Source organism: Sesamum indicum, linkage group LG10 (assembly GCF_026168435.1).
Source record: "Sesamum indicum cultivar Baizhima isolate 11 linkage group LG10, ASM2616843v1, whole genome shotgun sequence".
In the NCBI taxonomy this organism is placed as follows: domain Eukaryota; kingdom Viridiplantae; phylum Streptophyta; class Magnoliopsida; order Lamiales; family Pedaliaceae; genus Sesamum; species Sesamum indicum.
This window is the reverse complement of record NC_142666.1, coordinates 3,875,011-3,892,111: the sequence shown is the minus strand read 5'-3', so window position 1 is coordinate 3,892,111 and position 17,101 is coordinate 3,875,011. Positions and strand designations below refer to the sequence as shown.

General features: G+C 34.9%; 2 protein-coding genes and 1 non-coding gene across 4 annotated transcripts; all 3 read right to left on the bottom strand.

Annotated features, from left to right (window-relative positions):
* Positions 1 to 2,096: 2,096 nt before the first annotated feature.
* On the bottom strand, positions 2,097 to 5,350 carry LOC105172422 (small COPII coat GTPase SAR1A). Its single transcript, XM_011093835.3, has 3 exons — positions 4,949 to 5,350; positions 4,142 to 4,273; positions 2,097 to 2,559 (listed from the first exon to the last, which is right to left on the bottom strand). The coding sequence occupies exons 1-3, from the start codon at positions 5,075 to 5,077 to the stop codon at positions 2,239 to 2,241; spliced, it is 582 nt and encodes a 193-aa protein (XP_011092137.1). The 5' UTR covers positions 5,078 to 5,350; the 3' UTR covers positions 2,097 to 2,238.
* LOC148785193 (small nucleolar RNA snoR83) lies at positions 3,284 to 3,405 on the bottom strand. Its single transcript, XR_016062292.1, has one exon. It is a non-coding gene; the product is annotated as a small nucleolar RNA snoR83 (small nucleolar RNA).
* Positions 5,351 to 7,129: 1,779 nt separating the features above from the next.
* Positions 7,130 to 14,263, bottom strand: LOC105172423 (dihydrolipoyl dehydrogenase 2, chloroplastic). 2 transcript variants are annotated; one of them, XM_011093836.3, is made up of 16 exons: positions 13,750 to 14,263; positions 12,798 to 12,944; positions 12,221 to 12,355; positions 11,983 to 12,100; positions 11,703 to 11,827; positions 11,252 to 11,377; positions 11,072 to 11,152; positions 10,582 to 10,644; positions 10,409 to 10,483; positions 10,235 to 10,313; positions 10,054 to 10,154; positions 9,064 to 9,177; positions 8,568 to 8,681; positions 7,969 to 8,040; positions 7,637 to 7,692; positions 7,130 to 7,483 (listed from the first exon to the last, which is right to left on the bottom strand). In XM_011093836.3, the coding sequence occupies exons 1-16, from the start codon at positions 14,077 to 14,079 to the stop codon at positions 7,417 to 7,419; spliced, it is 1,803 nt and encodes a 600-aa protein (XP_011092138.1). In that variant the 5' UTR covers positions 14,080 to 14,263; the 3' UTR covers positions 7,130 to 7,416. The 2 variants fall into 2 exon arrangements, with proteins under 2 accessions (XP_011092138.1, XP_011092139.1); XM_011093837.3 differs by lacking the exon at positions 7,637 to 7,692 and having other exon boundaries at positions 13,750 to 14,262.
* Positions 14,264 to 17,101: the final 2,838 nt, after the last annotated feature.

Sequence of the window (17,101 nt, the reverse complement as noted above, 5' to 3'; positions counted from 1 at the left end):
TATAATCTATTATTTAAATAAATTTTAAAAAAAAAACAACTAACATCATACAAGTATATAAAAAAAAAGTTTGAAATTCATGTAGCCCATATAAAAATAAAAATTGTTCACTTTTCCAATTTTTTAACCCAAGCACGTTTGTCCTCATCACTCATCAGAAGAAACATTTGGCGCCTCACCTTCAACGCAAATTGATCTTGTGCTGCAAAGAATAAATTCCGCTGTAGTCCCTCCATTTTAGACAGCGCAACCATACACTCTTCAATATCATCATTGGAAATTTTGGCCAGCTTCTGAATTTTGGCTTCACTGCAAGCATCGTCAATTCGTGATCTTGGCTCCGAAGACGTACCACATGGCTCCTCCTTTCGACTCATCTAAAGTATTAATAGAATATTACTAAAATATCTACCACATTTGATCCAATGTTTCAGTCTCCAATAACAGTTCCTTCATACCAAATGCTATGAACTAATTGTCCAAATAGAATGAACACAAAATGGCAAAACAGAAGTTCCAACTTCATTCATATTCAAAACTAGAATTTATAGAAAAGTTGTTCCCATCCACAAGTTTCTCATCTGTCAAAGCAGTGCATATGTTTGTAACGTGGCAAAACAAATCGTCAAAGTTCTCATATTTTTACAACTATTCTTCTCTATTACATTTTTAAATTAAATTATCTCATAATATTACTCGAATAAGATTTTCTAATACTTCTTAAACATAACTTTCTTTTTCTATTAATTTTCGTTAATTCTTCACCATTATAGTATTTAATTAATAAACTCGATGAAATTGGGTAAATCACTTATAACAATGATTAAATTTACTAAGGTACAACAAAATTTAAAATAAATAGCATCCAAATAATATATAAAAGGAAAAAATAGCATATATTTTATATACAGATATAAAATGAATAGCATCCAAATAATATACAACAAAATTTGGTCCTTTTAATTTTATACTCCATTGTAAAGATTTGGGTATCAGAAGAAGCAGTAAATTCCACTAACAATAATCTGAAGAAACTTTTATCTTATTCAAGAAGAAAAGCTGCAGTACAAGAATCCCTCATTTTTCTGTTTTGAAGATGATGAACAGTGAAGTATATATACAGATCATTTCTAATGGATAATACCTCTGTTTTGAAGAAGATGATGATGAACAGTGAAGTATAAACACCCACCACCAAATCTGCTAAAAAAAAAATCTAACGATACAAAGCTTGCCTTATTTCAAGTGCCGTGCTTTCTCTTCCAGCAAATGACGTCTTGTTCGAGCCACAAGACTCGACGGTCGAAAAAAATGGATGGATCGGCGGGCGTTTAGAAGTGTCCGGGGAAGAGGAAGGAGGAGGAGAGCTGGTTTTGTTTGAGGCTTCCGTTGAAAGGCATGGTTGGAAGAGAAATCACTTTTAATTGATTTGAAACAAGAAATGAGATGCTGACAAGATAAGACAAGTATGGCCAACCCATGTGGCTTATAATTTCAAAAAATTCAAGATTAAAATAGGAATGCATTTTCAATGAAAATGGCTTGATCAAACAAAATCCAACTACTCAAATAGTGAAAAGTGAAAAAAATCTCATTGAAAACAAAACCAAACGGGAATATGCATACCTTATATACATTTAAAATAAGCTTCAAAGTAGAGAAATAATATAAATTTTATACACATCAATAAATTAAGCAAGATATGATAACAAATTGCATTTATCCACCAGTACTTTTAAAGAAATGCCTAAAAACTCAATTATGATGAGAAGAGCCCAATATTAAAAACCACTTTCAATAATCGTGGATTTATAAGTACTTAAAAAAAAAAAAAACACAATCACTAATGAATTGTTCAAGTGTTATCATCCACATTTCATAAAATTTAAAATTTGAAACTTTTGGCCATCCACAAATTTACAAAATTAATTATGTAAAAAGCATTAAATGAAAATAAATCAAATTGCCACAAGCAGAGGGGTGAAATAAAAATCTCATAAAAATCAGATGACAACCAAAAGGATACACATTTTTGTCCGAGCTATGATGGTATGTTCATATATTCCAATATCTGGTGACAGACACTGAAAAACAAATGAATCAAAATTCCATGGCTTCATTGAGAATTGGAATAGCAGAAATTTATCCAACAATGCTTTCAAACAGACAAAGTCACAATTGAATGTTCAGTAAAACCTAAAATCTGAATCCAAAAAAGTTTATAATGTATTGCCCACTCTACTTGATGTATTGAGAGACCCATTTGAAGCCGTCTCCGTAACCCATCTTGCGAACGATGCTGCACATGAACACCTCGATCGGACGCACATTTGATTCCGCCAGGTTGACCTTCCCCTTCCCAGTAGTAATGCCCATCAAACCCAAGTGGTAACGCAACTCGTCTTCAGATGCAGCGTAAGGGATATCGATCTTGTTGCCCAGTATCAGGAATGGAACAGTGGCCAACGACTCGTCAGAGAGGAGAGCATCCAGCTCCTTCTTCGACTCTGCAAACCTCTCTTTGTCATAGGCATCCACCAAGTAAACCACAGCATCCACCTTCAGGACCAATAAATCGCAAAAGCATTAGAAACCACACAAGTATAGAAATTCGCATGTAGTGACGATTACATTCTATTGTATTGTAATACTACTTGTCTGAATCAGGCAGGAAAGATGTGAAGGCACTAAGTAGAGTCCATATAGGAAAACTGTGTTTCAACTGCTAGCAGGCAAGTGTTTGAACTTTAGAGCACATGGAAAATAAAAAAAGCAGCTTTTGTCCAATTACTCTTCACTTTTGCTATTCTCCGTTACAATTGTGATCTTGTGGGGTTTGGAGGCCAGCAATTTTTGGTTTATGGGATGGTAAAAGTGCAGCAGGTGCAGCTATTGAGCACGAACTCTTTTAAGTGAAAAAGTGACACTTTTTTGCAAATATAATTGCAGACTACGTGTAAACTTCAGGTTCTCTATGGTGTTCTAATCTCCGTGCGGCTTGGGTGGTTGATGTCGAAAAGGAAAAAAAGAGAAACTTCTTACGACTGTCACCACATCAACATCAAAAAGCCTTTCCAAATAAAAGCTCTATGAATTTGATCAACTCATCTAGTTGTAGCAACCAATTCATCCATAACAAAGAAAAAGAAAATATTAAAGAAAGTCAATTATTAGCTCTAAAATCAACAGTGATAATCCATTAATTCATTGCTCAAGTATTGTGCCTTTTATCAGCATAGGAAGTTAGAGAGCACTTACACCACATCAATGAATATCATGAATCTGGTATCTGGTGAGGTACTATTTAAACACCTTCAGAGGAATAAAAGATGCTTTTAGCGAAGTCCCATTTTTTATTTAGGCCTCCCATGAATCAAATAAACATGCAAACGGTATATTTGGGATTATGAAGGCTCATTTTAACAGCATATCCATGCATATAAAGATAAAAATAACTTTATCATATAAAGGAGAAGGGACTCACAGTTTACAGAAACAAGATAAGACTTTTCTCCACTATATTCTTCTTAATATACAAATGAACAGTAAATATAAAAGTTTAACTGCTCTGCAGGACAGGAGAAAGAACAGACATTTTCTAGCTCATTCTACAAAAGCGATAGAGCAAATATCTAGCAGTTAAAGATCACAGACAACAAAAATTTCTATCATAAGAAGATTTTCAGCAATGGAAAAATTTATGACAAGAGAACTGAACATAAGATGGCAATATCAGAAATCAATTGACGAGAAATAAGAAGTACCAAATCAGTTAAAAATAGTTTCTACCATACTACAAAGGCTTCCAACAACAGAACATCACAAAGATGCTACCTTTTGTCCACTGACAAAATATTTTCAGAGAATAGCATAAACGTTAGTAAGAGAATCGAGAATCAACTTTACCATCATCCCAGATTAGCTGCACCAGAGATTCACTGTGCTGTAAAAAGCACTTCTAGAGGAGTATACAGTGAGAAGGCAAAGATCAAAAAATCAAGAAAGGTAGCAGGAGATCACATATTGTAGCAAAACAAGGATCTACAAACAACGGCGCCAAAACATTCATAATTAACAGGAAGTCATTATAACCATTAATAAGTGCGGCAGTTGAGGGCTAAAAGGTCGACAAAGATTATACCTTGGCATAATAATCTTTCCAAACTCTGCGGGCAATCTGATGGCCTCCCAAATCAAAAGCCTTGAACTTGATTTTCCCAATACTCAGCTCCTCTGAAGTTGGATGCTGAGTTGGCTGGTGCTGAACCAATCTCTGCTCATTTCCAACACATTAAAAATCTCAGAAAAACTTCAAACCTCAGCCACACAGTACTCAACTTCCAATTTTCTCAACCTAACTAAAATTCATGTGGGGATCTGAAGATTTTGAAGATAGAATAGACATGACAAAAGACAGAAAACCAATCGCATTACTGTCTAAGACTGAACAAAATTACTACACCAAACACACCTCTTTGAATTGGATTAAACTGGAATCAAGAAAATGGAGAATAATTAGAAGACTCTTCTCAAATTTATCGATTGATGAAAATCCTAGTACAACACTGAAACAGGACTACACGAATGAAAGCTCAGTTGGCTTATTGCATTACAGATAATAGGCATCAACACTTAAAAGGCTATAAATTATGGCAAACCAAAAGCTAAAATGAAAATAATGCCAATATTTCCACCTGGACTAAATATAACAGAATCAGATGTACATCTAAATATCACGTTCACAAAGTTATCATAAATAAAAGTGTCCCTCGTATTCTGATCACCCATTCCAATTATTTACCAAAATCACTGAGTTTGTAAACTGAATATCAAACACGAACCTGATATATCAACAAGATTCATTCCAGTTCCCAACAGAAAGATACAAAGCAACAAATACCACAAACATAAAACAAGCAAATAAAATCAGAACCAATACGATTCAAACCTCATCTTTGAGCATATGAAGGAGGGTGGTCTTGCCGGCATTATCAAGCCCTAAAAACAGAATCTTCGCCTCCTTCTGCCACAGGCCGAGCGATGCGAGCACTCCATAGAACCAATCCAACAAGAACATCTTCTGATCTCGCTTCCCAGCAACAACTACCTATCGATACACTCGCCGGTTGATCGAAAACGCGTAATCCGCCTCCGATCCGAAGGATTCACCAAATGGATCGATCGATCTACGAAACGCTGTGCGGTTCGCAATCTCTCGATTGGCTCAATGCCTCGAATCGCGAACGCTGTTTGGGTGTTGTTCGCTTTCTGCCCTTTTAATTCAATTCTTTTTCTTGGAGAGAGAAAATGCGGTGTGCGCCGATATATAAATAATATCGAACCCTAGAGAGAGAGAGTAGTCTCGTAATTCTGGGGCAACGCCGCTTTGTTAGTTAAAAAACACATATCCATAAAATCGTAATAATTCTTCAATTCATGTTATTGTCTTAAACAATGATATGATGCCTCTGTCTTGGCTCAACACTCTGAAATTAAAAAATAATAATTCTGATTTTTTAATCATAAAATTTTAATTATTTATATAAATACATATTGTAATTCAATTTTCAAATTGATTAATTATTTAGGTTATGGAAGTATTTGAAATATTGATTACAAAAATAATTGCATAAAAGTTACTTTTAAATGCTAGATAAACTAATATATATTTGCTTTGGATGCATTTTATACTTAGATATGTAGTAAATATTTATTGTGCACATAAGTAGATGCTTATTTAAAATATTGAATAAATTGTAGTGATTTTTCTCGCCAATTCAATTGATTTTTAAACGACCCCGAAGAAAGAAAGATATCGGAAAAGAATATAAGTACCAAAGTGGCCCACTTCGAATAAGAGCCCAATGTGCACTCAGAAAGTCAATTCCGAGTAGACTCCCAGAGAATTTAGTAAAAAGTGCCACTAGAAAGTAAATTTGCCTAAAAAGATTCAAGTGCCCTAGATCTAATGAGGCCGCATATGCCCACAAAGAAGGTTAGAGGAATGGAATCTCCAAATCAAAGTAGAAGAAGTTTAGAGGAATGGAATATCCAATTCAAAGTAGAAGGTCATGTTACGTGGCGTCCACGAGTGGTCTAGGTAGCATCACCTTCGAGACCACACCCCATAGAATTAGATAAAAGTCGACCACCTCAACAAGGTCATGTGACTTTTTAAGATATAAGTAACCTCCAAAATTCGAAGGTAGATATCTCCTCAACCACTTTGCCAAAATTCGAGAAGACATCATAATCATCAGCATATACCCTTATCCGTCCTCGAAGATCACAAATCTCAATCGTCAAGAGAAACGGGATTCAACCTTATCCAACCATTGAAAAATAACTCTCTATCAAATCTGTGAGAATCCACCATTGAATTTATCGAGAATTTGGTCTTTAGCTAACTATTTGAGGGTGCTTATAAATTTAGAGCGACCATGATGACATTTATTTCTTACTTGAAGTACCATATTTTAAACTTCCACTTAAATTCTCATTTGAACAGGAGAGACAAGTAATTTCAATCCCAATTTATACTCTCTTAATTTTCATTGATTTATCTCATTATTTTGTACTCCAACTAGACCGAACACCACGTTTTTACTCCCATCAATATTAATATATAGTCTATACATAGTTACATATTATTTGTACTTGCAATAAATACATTTATGTATGAAAGTATTATTTAATTAAAAGTATAAGAAAATTAATTTCATTACTCATTTATTTTGAATGGCCGAAGATATAGGTGAATGAATGATTAATGCCATACTTTTAGGAGGGGGCACATGAGAGGGGATTTGGGGGAGATTTTTAGTTTTAATTTCCTAAATCATATAATACTTACATTGCAATAATAAGTATAATTGCACTTATAAACTCATATACAATCACCTATAAAACCTTATTTAGATAATTCTAAATTCAAATTATTTGAAATCCTTCATTAATAAATTTCAAATTCATTTCGAAATCCTTTCTCCAAATTCTTCCACAAATCTAAATGTAGCATAAGTTTATGAACTTGATAATTGGCTTCAATTCAACCACATCACAACCATTCTGTCCCCATTACATTCATCAGATTAACATCATGCATTCTATGAAGATTGAAATTTTGAACTCATGCTAAAAACTTTCACAATTTATTTCAGATTCAACAAATTCATACAACAAACTGATGGCTGGCGCTGACAAAATTGACTCCTAGAGCACCAAAAATGTCGAATAAAATGTTTGTATACGAGTCCATAAGTTTAAAACACACGGCACCTTGCTACACAAACTTGTTGACTAAATATCAGTAAACAGAGAGCAAACAGCAATTACTAATTAAGAGATTCCATTGGGTGTTTCCTCTCTGGAAAATGGGAAGCTGTGAGGCCGAATGAAATGACATAGTCCAAAAACTTACAATACTTCACGACGCCTAGACCGGGACTGGCTCAGCAACTGCACTAGATGAGCTAACTTTAACCTGCAGTAAGGAAGAACTTGGAAGAATGTAACTTTTCTTTAGTGGATATAATATATGTGAGTTTGATCTTAACATGACGATGCACCAGCTAGCAGTTGAGATGATGTCTCTGTTCAAGCATATTATTTGAGTGAAACAGGTCATCTAGTGTACCATTGTAAAATGAGAAGGGACTTCGGTTCAGGACTTAAGGATGTTTTCGTCTTCACCTGCAGTTTATACATGCAGGTGCATGAGGGGCTAGCACTTTGCAGTCTCATCTCTGATTGTCAAACAAGACACTAGCACAGCCTAGGAACTTATTGTTTAGCTACAGATGGACTTGATGAGCCACACAGCAAGCAGGAAACTCAAAATAGACATGACAACTGAAGTCGGCAATAAGAAATGACCATTTCTTTTACTTTGTATGGTATAGGGGAAGATGTAATTGGGTTATGACGTCGATGTACTTATTCACAAACTAATTAAAGTACCAATAATACCTTTGCTGATTTAAAGAGTTCGTCTAGGACTTCGGACAAGGTTGGATGTGCATGCACTGCAAATTTTATGTCCTGTAGAGTGCAAGAGAAGCAACAAAGAATAAGCATCTCAAAGTAAAAGGAGATTGTGTTGGCTTGAGATTGAGAATCTGGTGAGATCATTACCAAACTGCACTATAATTTGTTATAATTTCAGTGCAGGAGAAACAACATAGAAGTCATGCAGGAAGGCTCGAACACAACAAAGGAAATTTGTATAACATGAAAAATTAAGAAGAGTCTTTAAAGAAAATCATTGAGCATTTACTGAACTTGCCCAATTTAACCAGTGATGAATCTATTTTAGATCATTGAGTACCGTTACCTTCTTTTAAAATTTAAAGATACAATCTTTCTCTGCAACCGAGTGCTTACTTTTCAAATAGGATGTTCACAAGTCTGCTTGTGATTTTAAATAATATATAATGGAAAAGAATACTTTAATATCATAAAAGACATGTTCTTGCTTGCCAGATTTTCAAAGTTTGTACTCTACCGAAAGGATTTTGACTAAAATGTGTTTATATTCAATAGCATGTGCACATTGAAGGAAAATGTACCTGTATACGTGTTCCCATGGCTATCGCATTAGATGCTTCATGTATGAGATCTGCAGCATGCAAGCCAAAAATGTGAACCCCAAGGATCTCGCCATTGTCAGGTCTGTATATCAACTGCACAAAAGGACACATTCAGCATGCATACAAAATTGTGTATTATCTAAAAGGAAAAGGGTGTACAGTAAAAGATCCAGACTTGTGGGCAGAAGACAACACTGGCAGCAATATATCTTGGCCAGATTCATATAGAGTTTGGATAATTTCTTTTCTCTTCTTGTCTTTTTCTTATTAGTTTTACACAACTGACCTGGATGGGAGCAACTAACTTTCTATATGTGTTACTTTGTAAGCGTATCATTTTATACAGAAGTATGTGTACTTCTTCGAGTACACCCATGAACAACTTGATTTAGCAGTCATCACCTTAGGGATTAAGAGCACAAAAATCAATCTAGTGAACTAACATCGCAATAACTTATTATGATTTATGCATCACCTTGGCCATTCCTTCCCCTTCATTTTCAGCCAGAGCCTTTGTGTTTGCTTTGAAACTTGTCTTTGCAACACTTACTTCAAATCCTTCCTTCTGAGCTTTTTCTCTTGCTTGAGGCTGAAAATTTTGAAGACATTTTAGTAGCAGTATCAGAAATAAATAACCAGGGACCTTACCTGTAAGCAATAAGCTATACATTCTTTATTTTTTTTTTTTAATTTTCATTTTACCTTATTAAGATCTTTTTTACGATGAGACAAAATCTTTAATTGAAACTTAACCAGTAGAAAATATACTTTCATTTAAGAAGTCTAGAATAAATAAAGGGATAATTACAGTTACACCCCCTTACCTATGGTTTGTTACACAAGGACCACCCCTAACATCCAAACAACATGGGTCGTTTGCGTATGCGTAGTTTGTGTAATGATGCTAACGTTCTTTTTGGGTCTGTGTGTGTGTATAATTTTCCAAAAAGTACGGGGTGGTTTGTGTAAATAATATTAACGATGTATGTGTAATTATCTAAAAGGCAGTGGTAGTTTGTGTAAACAGGCCATGGGTCAAGGGTGTAAATGTAATTATACCATAAATAAACTATGCATTGTATTCTTTTACCACTGTCATATAAGACTTCTAGTCATTTAACATACATGGAAGCACTATAAATGAATGCGAGGATTCACTTAAGAAACCATCCTCTGTCAGAACAATTTATCATTACCTAATAATATTTTACAAGCAATCCAAGAACAAAATAGTTACCTGCAGCTATATTTAAAGGATCTAGCTGCACCTTGACATGTTAATCTTAAAGTGAAGTTATTTCTGAAGTAGCTAACCAGTTTACAGCCATATTCTCTGTTTGCGGGAAACGGTGAGAAATTGAAAAAGGAAAACTTCATAAATACACTAAGAGAAAGACAAATGTTTGGAATCAGAAAAAGAAAGTTGGCATTGTATAAAGAAAAAGTTCCAGATAGAAAGATATACCTCTGTCAATCCAACCATACTGATCTCAGGATGAGTAAAACATGCTGCTGGAATACTCAAATGATTCAACACATGGTCCTTCCCAGTAACTTGCTCAACAACTAAATCCAATTTTGAAAGTTAATGGACCACAAAAGATGATGGAAAAATTAATTGTTGAAATTCATATGAAGTTCATTACCAGAGATTCCTTGTGCACTTGCTGCATGGGCAAGCATCATTTTTCCATTAGCGTCACCAATGCAATACAAATGAGGAACCTAGTAATCAGAACTTTGGGTCAGTAAAAGCAACAAAATTTCAGATAAATAAACGCTTGAGAGCATCCAAATAAGAGAAAGAACTGCAGACCCACCAACTTCCCATTTGCATCAATCACTCTCATGCGCTCATCAACTGGGACAAACCCGCGTTGCGTTTGTACATTGATCTGCATAAAAGTCAATTTATTTGGATGAATTGGCACTGAATTATAAACTTGATTAGCATAATGAGCTTTACAATATCAATATGCCGAAATTGACTAACATTTTCTAAACCAAGTCCTTTAGTGAATGGCGCCCTTCCAGTTGCAATAAGAGCAGCATCAACCTGCAGGTAACCATGCAGCTCATTATGTATAAGTAAAGTTCCAAAAGCGTTTAAAGTAGTAGTTAAGTAGGTTGGAGCAAACTTCAATTAAGCAGACAAGTTTTGGCATGCAGCAACAGTAATGCAGTCCAACCATTCCAAGCTTTCCATGTGTGATAACACCCAAAAAAACATTACAGGTAAGGATGGGACTCTTAAACTAGGATTATGAAGCTCTAGATGCATGACTTCACATGTAACTGTGCATAATTGTATCTCTTTCTTCAGATGCTTAAACTGCTGACCGAGGACTTTAGATGAATAATAATTCATCTATCTCTGCCACACATTTTCTTCTATAGCAAACTATAACTAAGCAGTATCATGTGTTGAGGGGAACACTGTTCTGTGCCTAAATCTTCTCTGGAGAAAGATTTCTGAAACTTACCTCCAATGTATCCTTTGGCTCCTTTGTCTTAGCATCCACGAGCTCTATCTGTACTGGTTTTCCATCCTTTGCTGGAGTGATCTGTACATGGGGTTAAATTTACAAAAATTGAAAAATGTACTGGAGATCTATGTTGGTTTATTTGTTAAGATGTAATAAAAATATGTGATATCCAAGCACCTTGCTAGCAAATACACCAGTGTAAGAATCAATCTTGCGAGGATTGATGAGAACTCGCTGAGCTAGTTTTCCAATCTCGGGATCAAAGCCTGGCATGAGTTGATCCAAAGCTTCAATAAATGTAACCTGCACAGGTTATTAACTCTGATGAGCTTGAAGTCTTACGCACATGCAATTTACCATGGTTACAGGTATAAAATAGAATTGTTCATAGATTTTATTTAAATATTTGAATTATGATCAGCAATCATGGGTTCGGGAAGAGTTTCCCAGGATAATTTGGGGCTATCAGGGTTATGAAGCCTTCCAGCAAGAAGAAACAAAAAAGAAAGAAGAAGCAGCAGCAGCAGCACAAGGGAAGTCTCTCTTATTCTAACCATAAAGGCCTTAAATTCTGAAAATAACAAAAATATTCTAGATATGAGGCACTACAGAAAAACAAATTTCACACCTCACTTCCAAGTGCGGTATACACATCACTGAATTCAAGCCCAATGTAACCACTTCCAACAATGGCTATCCAGTCTGGAACAAATTCCAGTTTAAGAGCATGGTCACTGGTAATTACTGTCTTACCTGCAGTAGGTGGAATCAAGTATGTAATTGAACGGCGATCACAGCGTAACACAGAAAAATATATACGTCAGACCAATGAAACAATGGAAAAGGCGGAAGCCCATTGCATGAACATTAAGACAAAAGTGAAATATGAGACCAGAACAAGCAACTACCATCAACTTCAATTCCCTTGGGCACCAAAGGAACAGAGCCAGTAGCAATTATTATGTCCTTTGCTGTAATGATCTTCTCTCCAGAATCGCCTTTCCCATATTTCAACTTTTGCGGGCCCTGAAAATGTTTACAAACAGATACGTTAAAGACGAAAATTCTAGACTGTTTACTAGTAGTTATAGAGTAATTTCTAATGTTCAGGAATAAGAACTGTGAGGGCTGAAGATCTGGACTCACCAAGATTGTACCAACACCTGTCAATATATCAACACCAAGAGCTTTTAAGGAATTGGTCAAGTTGCTCCTGATCTTTGAGGCCAGATTGTTTGCATGATCCGCAACACCCTGTCTATCATATCCAGCAGCTGCAACCTATCATTATGGCATTGACGATTGGTAAGTACAGAAAACGTGATTCAGAAAGGAAAACAACACTAATCCAGATACAGAGTGGCAAAGAAATATTAGCCAAAATTCCTCATTATGCATAATATGAGCAATCAAAAGTTTCTAACTAGAGGCTTTCTTGTTTATTTATCATGCTATTCACTCATTTAACTACTTTTCTGAGCTAAGAACAAGTCTCTACTCCTTTGCAAGACATCAATTATTCAAATACTGGACTGCTGTTTCATATCTTTAGAAGGGAAAATCAGAAAATGAACTCTCATTACTTTCTGATATGATCGCTTAACTCATCATATTTTTATTTTGAGGTTTTTCCAGTTCGCAATGGTCATTATCATATTGCTTACTCAAAAGCGTAACACCCACCAGATTCTGATGCTGCAGTATTCACAGGAATGAGGAGTACCTGTAAACCGAAAGACTTCATATGGTGTTCGTTTTGAAGCTCTCGCATGCGACCACTGACAGCAAGAAGTGCTTTAGAAGGAACACAGCCCCTATTTACGCATGTTCCTCCGACAACATCCCCTTCTATGATTGCAGTTTTCAGACCCTGCATTTCATATAAATTCAACATTCTGATGATTATACAATGAACAGAATACACAACAATGGTTTACAATTATTTGGAATGGAATAAGCATACAGCTTTATTAGATTGAAAACAAAAAACAGTATATTCAAAAGGGCACTCACATTTCATACCAAGCATGCATCACTAAAACATAAAAACTTAACATATTCATGTCACAAATGACAATCTTGTCATAGATTTTATATAACATATACTAAAACAAATTCTGATAATCGGATGATCAATATGCTCGTGCCAATGATTGTAAGAAATGGCAACTTAGGACTTTGTCCTGACACCATTAGGTTTGATATAATCATTGCTATGGCTCAAAATCTATATCACTAAATAATATAGGTAAATCGAGATAACTTTTACTTTACCTCAGCATCTTGTAACTTTCTTTTTTTTCCTTTTTCTTTATTGTATTTTTTGCTAATTAACATCGTCGATCAGCAAATCTAGAAAGACAAGCCATTTATCTGAGTTTCATACAGTCATTTGCCTGCGTTAGATGATTTTATCTTTTTTTAAAAAAAACGCATTGACACGCTAAACACAGAAAAAATGAATGTCTAATCTTCCCAACTAAAGTCAGGGTAGCTATTAAGTATCAAGTTCGATAAACGTCATGCTTTGAAGCTTGTACATTTGCTTGAGTAAAGCTAAAACCGCACAACAAAACACTAACTCACAGCAGAAATGACCAAAAAGCGAAAGGTAAAAAACAAAAGAGGCAGCACCTGAAACCAAAGGAAAATCAAACAGACACAACTAGGTCTACCTGCTCAACGGCATGAAGCGCCGCGCCATGGCCTCCAACTCCAGCTCCAATAATCACGAGATCGTAGTCAAAACCACTCGACGACGGCGCTCCATTGCCTTTCAACACCGCGGAAACTTTACTCAAACTCGAATGCTTCGGCTGCAAATTCAATCGAACAAAACGCAAGGACGACGCATCAAAGGACGCAGCCGAATCAAACGCCTCCCTCCGAAGACCGCAGAAGCGGAGCGACCGCGGCATCGGCCAACACGCATTGCTAGTGTTGGCAACACCGGATCGGGCGATCGGCGACGGCGAAGAGAGGGAGAGAGAAATCGCCGACTGCATTTTCGAGAGCAGCTAAAACAACTGTGTAAGGTGCGTGTAGAGTGAGAGGGGTTTGGGGGAGATATAGAGTTAATGTGGTTGGAGCTTCGGGAGGTCCGGAGGGGTGGCGGAGTTCACAAAGAGAGAGAGAGAGAGAGAGAGTGGGAGTGTTGTGTGTGTGTGTTGTTTTCAATCAAATGCTGCTGAACTAACTAGTTAGACTATTTTGGAATTTAATTGCTCTTTCGCGCTATTTTCAATATTTTTTTTATTAATTATATTTAGACTTCATATAAAAATATAAAATTATATTTTAAAAAAAAATCAAAATTATAATTATATTCTCTTTGAAAATTTACCGTTTCCACCTGACTCTCTTTTATTAGAGGTTCTGTGAAAAATGCTGATATTAACGAAAAATACATAAATTTCTATTTTTAACCCCTCACATAATATTCGTATATAATAATTTTGTACTTATAAAGAGAAAAGTATAATGATGTTAATCTTACTATATATATTATATTTATTTATTTATAAGTACAAAATTTTATTTGAGACTGTTAACTTAGGGACAAAATTAAAAATTAATATAACTTTTTTTGTTAACGTCGTCATTTTTCGTTCAACCCCCAACTATAGGAATTCAGGTGTAAATGGAGCATTGTGAAAAAGAATATAAGCGTAATTTTAAAAAATTTAAAAAATTTGTAGTTTCGTATTTTAGATATGATCTAACTATATATATAGAATTCAATTATCTATATTAGTAATCTAAGCAGACTTATGGGTTGTTTGTAACAATTTATGCTTTTGTAATAAGAATGTTTGAATTTACAAGAAAAGTTGTAAGTTAAGTGGTAATTAAAATTAAGACCGTTGAAAACAAAAGTCAAAAAATATTGAAGTTGAAGTGTTTGAGAAAATAAATTAATACATGCAATTTTACTAATAAGATGTAAAAGTTGGTAAGAATTTGGTTATAAAATTTTAGCTTAAATCAACTTAATTCAAGCAGTTTAAAATTAAAAGTTGTAAAACAAAAAATAATCTTTAATATTTAAGTCAATAATGATTTAAGATAGAAATAAAATAAAATCGGTGAACAATATTTGAAAATGAGAGTAAAAAAAAAAGTATGTTAAGAATTGGCCTAAAAGACTTCTGGAAAAAATAGTTACGAACTCATAATTCTTGGACTTGCAACATTAAAATCAATCAATTTAGTTAAGTAATTATTTCGCATTACTACATGCATTTAATTTATACCCAAACCTAGACCCTAATCGATGGGTATAATATTCAATCCTTATATATCTTCACACGTTAATGCATGTAAGGAAATATATTTTCACCATTATAAAGGTAGTTTAGTCGGAAAAAAATTTATTCGACCCGCAATCAGTTAATAATAAGTCAATCGAGGGTAAATATCAATTTTCATTCAATTTTTTTGTTAATATTAATAAATTCAATGAATTTTGAGACTTATTTGCTAGACGAAAGCAAATATCTAACTCCTGAGACAATTTCCTAATGAGATCTACTGCTTTTATATTTTGTATATTCATATCTGTTTGTTTATTCGTTAATTTGTAATTATATTGTATAAGAATTTTCGAACCCGTTATTATCTTTGTAATAGTTTGATAGGATTTTTTTTGGGCTCACTACTGGTGGTTAATACCCAACAACAACAAGTTCTGGAAGAAGTCATTTCCACTATTCAACCCAAGGTCACGGCGGAGATGAATGACAGCCTTCTTCAACCGTTTACTAAGGTAGAGGTTCGTACTACTTTATTCAATATGTCTTCCCTTAAATCCCCTAGTCTTGAAGGTATGCCACCATTATTCTTTCAAAAATTTTGGCATATCATCGGCCCTGATGTCATTCATAGTGTACTAGGTATTCTTAATGATGGTTTGATGTTACACAAAATGAATTATACACACATTGTTCTCATCCCTAAATGTGATGACCCTGAAACAATAGCACACTTTAGGACTATTAGTTTGTGCAACACGATTATGAAAATTGCTTCTAAATGTGTGGCTAAGAGGCTTAAACCCATACTTGATCACATAATATCCCCTCCCGATTAGCCTTCATTTCGGATCGATTAATCACTGATAATGTTCCCCTCGCTTTCGAACTCAACCACTATGTTAAGAATAGAACACGTGATCCGAATTTGCTCTCAAACTGGATATGAGTAAGGCTTATGACCGAATACAGTGGCATTTTCTTAGGGACATGTTGTTTAGAATGGGTGTACATGAGCATCTTGTGAGGATTATTATGTTGTTAGTTACATCCGTGTCTTATTTTCTTATGCTTAATGGTTCCGGTTTGGATATTTTAAACCACGTAGGGGAATTCGTCAAGGTGATCCCCTATCACTGTATCATTTCACTGTATGGTACGGGCGACAACAAATAGAGGCGAGTTAAAGGGCATTTCAATATGTAGGCAAGTTCCTAGATGTGATTATAATGCAGTCTATAGTTGCAACTGATGTTTTAACCCTCTTATAGTGCATTTTGCCCCTAGTGAGTTTTGAATGACATAAAACCATTGATCACTGCGATGGAGAAGTATTATGTATGCATGTGGAATTGTAGATATACATATTTATGAAACCCACACACTTGGTGTATATTTCAAGATGTTGGTGTTATTTTCAGTGAAATGATCCTAACATGAACTTTCTGATAATGGGAAATGCAAAATGGTCTGAAGAGTTGAAAATGCGGGTATTGAAAACTTTTCTTCGATGTAATATGAATTGGAAAGTTGGAGTTTTCCTTTACCATTCAACTGGTGACATTTTTCTATTGAGAATGGGTGTGCTTCCTGTTCTGAAAACATTGTTATTTTATTTTCTTCTATGTAATGATAAAATAATTCCTGTTTCATTTGATGGGTTTGTGCTGATAATCTGTCTGATGAATTCTGAAGATGGATGGGAGAGTCGGTGGGTAAAATCTGACTGGAAGAAAGATAAGAACATAGCTAGCGAGTGGAATTTCACCTCCGGCAA

Bases quoted from the DNA above. Each gene is read 5' to 3' on its own strand.
- LOC105172422 (XM_011093835.3), bottom strand. From the start codon at position 5,077: ATGTTCTTGTTGGATTGGTTCTATGGAGTGCTCGCATCGCTCGGCCTG. The intron at 4,274-4,948 runs GTTTGAATCGTA...GGAAATGAGCAG, and splicing joins TTCATATGCTCAAAGATGAG to AGATTGGTTCAGCACCAGCC. The intron at 2,560-4,141 runs GTATAATCTTTG...TTGGTCCTGAAG, and splicing joins GGAAAGATTATTATGCCAAG to GTGGATGCTGTGGTTTACTT.
- LOC105172423 (XM_011093836.3), bottom strand. From the start codon at position 14,079: ATGCAGTCGGCGATTTCTCTCTCCCTCTCTTCGCCGTCGCCGATCGCC. The intron at 12,356-12,797 runs GTACTCCTCATT...CCATAATGATAG, and splicing joins TGAAGTCTTTCGGTTTACAG to GTTGCAGCTGCTGGATATGA. The intron at 12,101-12,220 runs GTGAGTCCAGAT...AAACATTTTCAG, and splicing joins CAGGTGTTGGTACAATCTTG to GGCCCGCAAAAGTTGAAATA.